Below are 10,147 nucleotides of genomic sequence, written 5' to 3'. Positions count from 1 at the left end.
TAACTAATATGCTTGCAGGTTACTCTTTGGCTAACAACCTGGAACGGCTAGTAAACTCAGTCTACTGATAACTCAGAGGACCAGTCAATTAACACGTGGGAACCAGAAGAATAAGTCCACAACGGTTATATGAGTGCAGCTCAAGTGAAGACCTAGTAAATAGGCTTATTTTTAGGGATATTTTGTTATTTTTACTTCCTATATAATGAGGCTTGATGAAATGACTTATAACACATTGTATTCACCCACCGTACTCACTACTGTACTATAGTCGTCATTCTCATCAAAGCTCTCGATTTGTACTTCATCTTTTTCCATTAATGAGGCAGAGGATAGTTTTCCCCTCCCGAGGTTTTTTTCGAAAATCCTTACCAGGATCCTAGGCTTTTCCTCGCTATATCGTTGTGTCACACCTTACTTTTACAACAATTGTTTACCATATTATTGAAGAACACACTAACTCAATTAATAATATTGTTCAATTATTTTTTCGGTAATTTTTAATCAAAACAATGACATACTAAATACTCAAAAAATATAATCATAAGCATGAAATTATTGTAGCTTAAAACATTTTAATTTTCAAATCAAAAATACAAATGATATACATTAAAAGACCAAGCAATCTTATGATGACGTGACACAAATAAGGCAAAATAAACATAAATTAAAATTCAGGTTAAAAATCATAATTCTAATGAATCATAAAGCATTGAATAAATGCTCTTAAAAACATTAAAATGGGTTATTGTGGGTAACAGTGTTTCATCAAGCATTTGGTGGGTTTGAACTTAAAATAAATCCCTAAAATCGATCAATCGATTTACATAATCTATCATTAAAATGATAATGGATATACATAATAGAAGCAATATGTACGAAGACAATCGATTCAGAAATGCATCCCTAAAATCAATCGAACACAAAAAATCAATGAAACCGAATGTTATTCATACTTACAATTTCGGCATTGGTTTAATCGAATTGAAGATGGAAATGCGATAAAGCTCAAGAATTCGATGGAATAGCATATATGTAGAAGCAAACATAGTTGTAAATCAAACACCGTTTGTGCTTATTAGGGTGTATATTGTTTTTAAAACCCCTCAAAAGAATGTTAAAAAATAATTAAAAAAAAACATAACTAAAAATATAAATAAAAAACTAAAATGTTTTCGCCGTTATTCTCATTTACAAAAAAACTGAAACCCGTTCCGAACCAAACCAAAACAACCCTTTTTTTTTAATTGACCTATTTCGACCCATGACCCGTTCGACCCAACCCATTTGCCACTTGATCCCGGTAGAAAATGACATTTCTTTTTGGGAGAACATCAATATTTATGCATTTAAAATACGTTGTACTCTATTTTACACATTATATACTAGCTTAGAGCCCGTGCTCCACACGAGTGAAAATATATAATAAAAATAAAAAAATTATTATATGTAATACGTAAATTCAATTGTTTCATATAATAATTTTTATTTATGACTTTTTTATTAAGTTTTTTATATATTATGCACTATAATTATAAGTTAAAAACCAAATCTTGATGTTTGATTTATTTCAAATAAAGCATTCATACCGTTATTGTTATATTAAATTATGTGTGTATAAAAATGATATTTATAACAAAATATTGTCACAGATTTAAAAACTAAATTAACGAAAACAAAGGTTTTGTTGTAAAAGAAAATAAATTAAAATATATTATATTTTAAAATAAAGAGAGAAACGATAAACAATTTTAAATGGTTGTGTTAAAGAGATATGAGAAGACAATGTAATATTCTGAAGTATGAAAATGTTAGCAATTAAATATAATTTTGGTTTTATACTTGAATAGAAAATTACATTTATATATGTTAAGTCAAAAAATCAAACACAATTACCATTTTAGTGGAGTTGGTAGGAACATTTGGTTTGAACCATGAGGTCTTTGAGTTCGAAACCCGTATCACACAATAATATATTTTTTATAAAGCCTTACGCGGGTTATGGGTTATAATAAGAAAATGGGTTATGGGTTATAATATAATATAGGAAATAGTAACATGACATCTACTTGGAATCCTATGTTAAATGTCTAGTTAAATACTATGTGAAAAACATGTGTTGCTTTAATAGTATAGTTAAGATTATATATGTATTTCCAACACTCAAATAGTGATTTCATAAGATAAAATAGATAGGTGTTTAATAAAATAATAAAATCTTTGATTAGTAGGTTTGAGCATAAATAAAACAAAGGAAATAACCGGTCAAAATCGAAGTTTGTAATTTGAGAAGTAAAAAAAATGAAGATGAAATTTTTTTATATTGTCAAGAAAATTATGTTATAGACAAACAATTGTTGGAGTGAGAGTATTTTTGAGATTAAGTTTGAAAAATTTTTATTTATTTATTGGTATTTTTAAAAAGATAATACTTTAAAACGTGTTTCGTAATCATAAAAATATTTTTTATTTTGACTATTTAAAAAGTTAAAAAACAGTTTTTTAAAAGCTTTAAATCATAACCTTTTTTTTTTTAAAGTTAATAAGCCGATAAATATCTTTCAAAATAAATCCCAAATGTGTGTGATGGAATATGCGAAAGCATAACCACATTTATCTATGTCCCAAGTTGTGACCTGTATTTAATTTTTCTTTGTTTGGAGTAAAGAAGACGATAATGGCGGCAATATCAATGACGTGGAGTCTTCCCACCTTAAAGCATCCCCGAGTCAACCGGTCAGTTCCCAATTTACATCATATCTTTTATTCATTCAAATTGATCCAATTTCGATCATCGGATTATTATTATTATTAAGACTAGGGTTGGGTTGGGTTAAGTAGGTATCGAGGAGGAGGTATGGCATTTGCGACGGCTAATAAGGAAACTACGACGACGACTTTGGGAGTTAAGGTTACTCAAGGATTGGGGGATTTGCCAAAAGTTGTCTTAACTTCCTCCCATGGAAGGTGGTAATTTCATTGATTATTATTATACATGTTGAATTGGTTTATGATTAAAAATGATGGTCAATTATCTGCTCTATTTCTTCAATTTGGTGGTTTTAAACTATAAATTATCTTTTTTCTTTCTCAGTGAGGCCGAGCTTTATTTATACGGAGGCTGCGTTACATCCTGGAAAGTTGGGAGCAAGGATCTCCTTTTTGTTAGGCCAGATGCTGTTTTCAACGGGCAGAAGCCGATAAGGTTCAGTTTCAGTTTCTTCTCTTCTTATGATGCTATCAAATAATTATTTTCATTTGAGTATAGTGGAGGCATCCCACATTGTTTCCCACAATTTGGGCCCGGCCTGATGCAACAGCATGGATTTGCAAGGAATTCCAACTGGTCAATTGTTGACTCTGAAAATGTCGACGGCTCTCCTGTCATCACTTTACAACTCAAGGAAAGCCCGTATACTCGTGCCATGTGGGATTACAGCTTTCAGGCGTTATACAAGGTAAACATGTTTGTTGCAAAATTGAAATCCCGTGTCGAGCATTCCCAGATCTGAGCTGCAACATGTAAATAACCTGTTGACCAATGGGCCAAACCATTATAAAGGAGGGGATTCGGGCCAAAATTTTATAAAGAAGGGAATATGGGCCGGATTTAGGGGTGCAAACAAACCGAGCCCAAGCTCGGCTCATTTTGAGCTCTATTTCTAAAGCTCGAGCTTGGCTTGTGAGTAGATTTTCAAGCCTGAGCTCAACTCAAGCTCGCCTCATTTATTATAAATGAATTAATTTACATATATTTTTATAATCCTAATTTATATATAACATAATATATATTAGCCAAAAATTTAATATAATTTTTCATGTATAATAATTTTTATTAAATAAATATATGTTAAATGCATGTTATATAAATGACATGCTCGTATATGCTCGCAAGCCAGCTTAAGCTTGATTAGTGAAGCTCAGGCTTGGGCTCATTTATTAAACAAGCTTAGTTTTAAGCTCGAGCTCGTTTAAGCTCGGCTTGATTTGAGATTTTAACAAGCCGATCTTGAGTAGCTCACGAGCGGCTTGGCTTGTTTACATTCATAGTCGTATCAGGCCCAATGGACAAATCTTTATAAAGGAAGGAATTTGGGTGGACAAGCGCCCTACCTATATAAAGTAGGGATTGTGGGCCGGATCAGACTTGATGGGCCATACCTTTATTAAGGAAGGGATGTGGGCCAGGACTGGATCAGGCTCGATGGGCCAAACCTTTAAAAAGGAGGTGATTTGGGCCGGATGGGCTAAACCATCCTAGGCCCAAGCCCACGCATTCATCATCAACATTCTTCTTAAACAAATATTTTTTTTGCAGATAACTCTAGACAATAAAACCCTGTCCACCGAACTGAAGATCACGAACACCGACAACAAACCGCTTTCATTCACTACTGCCCTACATACTTATTTCAGTGTAAGTATAATTCGTAAATGTCACTTATAATAACATATTCGTATGTAAAACTTTTAAAATTCTATTTTGTTTTTGTGATGCAGGCTTCGGTATCTGGTGCATCGGTTAAAGGTCTAAAAGGCTGCAAAACACTCAACAAAGATCCCGACCCTAAGAACCCGATAGAGGGTAAGGAAGAAAGGTATCATAATCTTCATTTATTTGCTTCATAATAATATTATAGATAATGGAACTGAACATTCGTATGTAACTTTAATTTGCACGATCCAGAGATGTGGTGACTTATCCAGGATTTGTTGACTGCGTTTATCTCGGTACTCCTAACAAGTTACACCTGGATAACGGTCTTGGTGATGTTATATCCATCAAGAATACAAAGTAAGTTAATAATCATCTTTACCTGTGCTTTTAGAGGTGTCAAAATGACTTTTAGCCGACTCATTTTGAGTTTATATCCTTGTTGCTCGTGTAGTTGGCCAGATGCGGTTCTATGGAACCCACATTTGACAATGGAAGCTTGCTACAAAGATTTTGTTTGTGTTGAAAATGCTCAGGTAGTAATACAGGATGTTACTGAACGAAATGAAACCCAACAACCCGTTGGCCCGTTTAACTTATCTTTTGCATAATTTGCAGATTGGGAGTGTTGATCTAGAGCCGGAAAAATCATGGGTGGCTACTCAACTACTTAGTGTTGGCTGAATGAAGATATCATAGTGTTATTTGGTGGGTATCTTAAAGAGAGATCTGTGGCTGCTTGACGATGAAAGCACATATGCTTATCGGAATAACGGAATTAAATATTTAATTTGTTGTATAATAAACATCCTTAGCAAATGTACTGCTTCCATTTTGTAATTGATGCAATATATGATTTTAAGAACAGAATACTCCAGGTTTTTGGTTGCAATATCTAACAAATGTAATAAACATGTTGTGATTGCGTTTTGCTCACATGTTTTAACTAAACGAGTTGTATTTAGGCTGACCTGTGTAACTTGTTTATTTATACGTGACTTGTGAATCCACTAAAATTAGAATAAATATATCTTTTATATTCTCATTAAAATTATAATAAAATATATCTTTATCATGCCAACCTGCAACTTTTTTACGGCTTGCTTAACCTCTTAATTACAACTTATCAACCCGTTTATGACTCGTTTAACCCCTTTATTACAACCTCTCAGCCTATTTATGACCCAATTAACCCATTGATTATACAAACTGCCAACCCATTTATGGCCTCTATTTACATCCCACAGCATGCTTGAATCATTTAGATAAACGGGAAATATATACTGTCAAGAGTTGGGGCTACACAATTTGAAGTGTCATATCAAGGTTGACATTATTAACCCCTAAATATACGGGTCGTATTTGGTTCATCAATTAAGCCTTCCAACCCAACCCGATCACCACCCCTACCTAATGAAACAATAGATAAGCATATTAGATACTACTATACCATAAGCAAACTGAATTCTTGTGAACCCGCATCATAACTTCCATTCATCCAAAAACTTCAACTAAATCCAGAAAAACAAAAGCACAAAACAAGAGAACATCTAAACAACCAATAGATTTGGCTCACCTTCTCAAAAGGCAGACAACATAGCAATGCAACACACCACCACAACAATAATCACCAGACTCCAAACCAAACACACCCAGCTATTCCTCCTCTGTTTATCCTTCATCTGTTTAGCATAAAGCAACCCATCTGTCCCACCACTCACAAAGCTCCCAGCTTTAGCCACATTATCCTCAATATCATTCAAACTTTCCCCTTGAGCCTCAACCAAAACTGCCATATCAAGAAACACTTGATGCAGCTTACTCAAACTCTTGTTCAAATCCATCACAGCCTCGTGCCTTTCTTTGTTCTCCATGACCAAATCCATCTTACCTTCTTCAGCCATTTCAAACACCTTTCCACTTCCAGAAACCATTGTTTCCATCATCTCATCACTCGGGTATTCACCCGTCTCATTAAAGTACCTTCTTTTCAGATAATCTTTATGATCTGAAACTATTTTATCCCTCAAATCCTGAAATTCAGTCATCAGTTTCTTGAGCTTTGTTCTCAACCCGCTTGTAACCAAAACCCGGGTTCGGTTCACAGCCGTGGCGTCTTTAAACGGGGAAGATTCCAGGCATTCAAGACGGGCGAGGACCACATTTGACTTACGAAGGACCGCGGTCATATCGGACTCCATTCTGTCCCGTAACCCGCGAAGAACTTTCCGGCTGTGAGTCGACTTGGTCTCTTCGTTCAACGCTTGGAGATTGGAAAGCAGGCTAGCGATTTCTTCCATGGTGGATTTGACTGCGTCGATTTCTTGAAAGAATTTGGAAAGATTGGGATCCTGAAACCCTAATTCAATGTCTTGTGATTTGATGTCAATCTGGGCTTGCTTCTTCAAATCGGCATAACTTAGAAAGGATTTCGTCATGAGGTCGTTCATCTTGTTGATGGAATCTCAGAAGCCCGCCTGCAGAAAACAAAGTGAAACCCAGTTGGTGTAGTTAATTCAATTGGACGAAATAAATAAAAGTAATGTGGTTGGAATCGTACCTTTGGGGAAATCAGAGGTTGATTTCGGTGAATTTGGGTATGAAATGAGGAACAGAGTGTGAAATTGGAGAAATGTAGGGTTTTGTTTTAAGGTGGTATGTATGGTAGCCCTTTGAACTGAGTTGAATTTTGCGGGGAAGTGGGAGACGGTTATTTATCAACGTCTTCTTGGATGAAGGGGTTTCTTTATGTTTGAATTTGAATTTTCTTTTTGGTTATATAATTGGAATTTCTTGAAAAAATTATTTATTTGTGCCTTTGTGGATTCATATCTTGGATTATTAATTTGTAAAATTACTCCTTTTAGAAAAAATTGTAGCTAGTTGTTTGTTTATATTATACTAAATAAAAGATAAAAAAAAAAACCAATGGTTAATATCTTAATCACTTCATAGGTCCAAGTGTCGGATTACGGTTATGACACGTAAAATATCTTTTCTTATGTTATTCGTTTAGAATTACTAATTTAACTATGTCATTTAGGGTCGATACAGTTAATACCGAGTGAATTCGTGTTAGTTCGTAGTCATAACATGCGGGTTATGCTTTTTGTTTGTTTTTTTTTAATATGTTGTATTTGGACGTTAACAAATTTATATTTTAGTTTACCTTCGGTGTCATAACTCAACACCTCCTGAATTCGCATTTACGTAAGCGGTACTGATCGAATTCGCGTAACTAAATGTCCGCATCACGACGGGTTTTTTTTTTTTTTGTCTTCGTTATGTTAAAATTGATAGCATGATCCTTAAAATATATGTAAAATGCATATTTATATAGTTAATTAAAGTTACATTGCTAACAAATTCTGTGAATCAATTAGGATTCACTGAGTTTAGAATTTTCCTTTTTGAAGACATCCATGACGAACTAAATATCCAACACCAATTTTACGGGTTCAGGTTTTTTCTAAATGTGTTTGGGTAAGTTTTGTGTCAAATTCATGAACACATTTAGCTAAAATGTTCATGGTTCCTTTTAAAATCATAAAGCCGGCCAAACTAGTCGTCAACTTGCTTTCATGGTCGTTTTTTATGTAGCTTTCAGTTGATTGATTTCAAAGTTTTCAGTCCATAATAAATGGTTTGGTGTACGTTTATATAAAAAAATAGTCCATATAAAACTAAAGCGGACCATAAGATTGATAATGTTATAAGATCAGATATACGTATATAGTTGTAACTATATATGTAAATCTGATTTTATAACACTCCCCCTCAGATATACATGATTTTATATTACACACTATTAACATTATACTACTGGATAATGTTGGATCGTTTCTTCTAGATATATATTAGCTAATACTTCAGGATTAGTTATATTGTCAACTACCTCGTTAAAACCTTACTAAGAAAACCTCGTGGGACAAAACTTAGTGAAAGAAAAAGAGTGCAGCGCATGTATTTCTCCCCCTCAATTGAACATAATCTCCAAGTCTTAAGAAGTCAATCTTCTACCGTTGCTGCTTGACTTGATTTTAATGTAGTCGTCTCCAATAGAAACTATGCAAGTTATATTGTTTTCATATATAGTCTTTGTGTTCTTCATGATTTGGTCTAAATCACGTGCCTCTTGTAAGTGTTAGACCATTGATCTTCATGAATGAGAACGTAGTTGAATTATAGTCGAGCTTAGTGCAAGTCTGATGGATATCCTGCATAAACATAACATGGCACTTGTATTTTCTTTTTGGAACAAATCCATGTCTCGAGTCCTTTAAGGATATTAACATATCATTTAATACACTAAATGATGATGCATCATTAAAAACCTTGCTAGGAAAACCTGGTGGAACAAAACCATGGCTAAGGAAAAAAAAACGTGCATTGCGTATTTTAAATAATAATAACATGCTTCGGGATGATGCTAAATCGGTACTTCAGAACCTATAATATAAACTGATATTGTTGGACAAGTTATGTTGCCTCATTAAAAACCTTACTAAGAAAACCACATGAGACAAAATTTAGTGAAGGGAAAAAGAGTACAACGTCTTGAATTAAAACTAAATTCGTTAGCACGTATATTAATAATGCAGTATTCAATCTCGTTATATTTACAAGACACATTAGGGAAGCAATCACCTTTAACCATGGTACTTCTGGACCAAGTACATTTCCCCCATCTTATTGGGGCAGTAAGGATCATATGTATATCTAGTAATTGAACAATCATGAGTGCGCTTATTGAATCAATTTTGCTTGTATTAAAATATGTTAACATCTTCTGGATGTAATTTGATTGATGGATAAATATACAATTAAACATATACTCAATCTGCAGGTCGAGGAATAATTTAGTTGCGTCACATTATTCGTTTCAAAATTTTCTCTTAAGTAGTTCGATAGAGTCTTCGTTGATGTAGCACATCATCACCGTAAACTGCTATTATATGAACTTTTAAGAGTGAAATTTTGATAAATACATATGACTCATTTACCAAACTTATACCCTTTTATGATATCTATAGAGTCGTTTGTACCGTATAAGAATCTTGAGATTAATAAAATATATCTCGGGGTATAATGCTTCAGGCATTTTTATCCATGCAAGGATATTCATGTAAATGTAGTGTTCAATTGTCCTGTACAACTATACGGTGATCATATACATAACTCTTATCTGAAGTCCTTCTGATATTGCGAGGCCGATTAAAACATTTTATGGTTATCGCATCCACTACAGGGGAATACGTTTCGTCATAATCAACTAATGGATTTGGGAATACAACCATTGTGTTACAAGTCGTGCCAAGCATCGCAAATCTCATTCTTTTCGTTTCTTTTTATATATAAAGACACCCATTTATAACCTACTGGTTTGACTTCTATGGGTGTTCGGACTACAGGTCCGAAACGTTTTGCTTGTCGTATAATTCTTGTTTAGCCTTAAAGGCATTTTGCCATTTTAACAGTTATCTCTGTGTGTATACTCTTACAGAGTTTTAGATTCGTAATCTTTCTCATCGATCACATTTGTTTCTATAGCATATGCAAGTATTTCATTATACACGTGTTTAACTTCGGTTCCATATTGTATTATTTTGTACATAATTTGTAGAGATCTCATAACGATTCAATACCGGTGTTTCTTCTGGAACTTTGTAAATTATATTAGTCTCTTATGGAATATTTATTTCTTCTGGGGTT

The 10,147-nt window shown here is 33.7% G+C and overlaps 2 protein-coding genes across 2 annotated transcripts; one reads left to right on the top strand and one right to left on the bottom strand.

Annotated features, from left to right (window-relative positions):
• Positions 1-2,677: 2,677 nt before the first annotated feature.
• Positions 2,678-5,156, top strand: LOC143626924 (putative glucose-6-phosphate 1-epimerase). The gene is made up of 9 exons (XM_077096853.1): positions 2,678-2,736; positions 2,842-2,967; positions 3,095-3,205; positions 3,269-3,458; positions 4,319-4,417; positions 4,501-4,598; positions 4,688-4,795; positions 4,890-4,971; positions 5,054-5,156. The coding sequence occupies exons 1-9, from the start codon at positions 2,678-2,680 to the stop codon at positions 5,117-5,119; spliced, it is 939 nt and encodes a 312-aa protein (XP_076952968.1). The 3' UTR covers positions 5,120-5,156.
• An 804-nt stretch (positions 5,157-5,960) lies between these two features.
• LOC143626916 (syntaxin-112) lies at positions 5,961-6,885 on the bottom strand. The gene has a single exon (XM_077096847.1). It carries the CDS (start codon positions 6,883-6,885, stop codon positions 6,016-6,018), a length of 870 nt encoding a protein of 289 aa, XP_076952962.1. The 3' UTR covers positions 5,961-6,015.
• Positions 6,886-10,147: the final 3,262 nt, after the last annotated feature.

The sequence above is a fragment of the Bidens hawaiensis genome, unplaced genomic scaffold (assembly GCF_021521415.1).
Source record: "Bidens hawaiensis isolate Kalapana, Puna unplaced genomic scaffold, B.hawaiensis_p1.1 tig00004539_1, whole genome shotgun sequence".
In the NCBI taxonomy this organism is placed as follows: Eukaryota; Viridiplantae; Streptophyta; class Magnoliopsida; order Asterales; family Asteraceae; genus Bidens; species Bidens hawaiensis.
This window is presented reverse-complemented; position numbering and strand designations above follow the sequence as displayed.

What these genes read in the sequence shown, in the direction of transcription:
- LOC143626916 (XM_077096847.1), bottom strand. Translation starts at nt 6,885, where the DNA reads ATGAACGACCTCATGACGAAATCCTTTCTAAGTTATGCCGATTTGAAG.
- LOC143626924 (XM_077096853.1), top strand. Translation starts at nt 2,678, where the DNA reads ATGGCGGCAATATCAATGACGTGGAGTCTTCCCACCTTAAAGCATCCC. An exon ending in GCTTTCAGGCGTTATACAAG is followed by an intron (nt 3,459 to 4,318) that starts GTAAACATGTTT and finishes TTTTTTTTGCAG; the next exon opens with ATAACTCTAGACAATAAAAC. An exon ending in ATAGAGGGTAAGGAAGAAAG is followed by an intron (nt 4,599 to 4,687) that starts GTATCATAATCT and finishes TGCACGATCCAG; the next exon opens with AGATGTGGTGACTTATCCAG.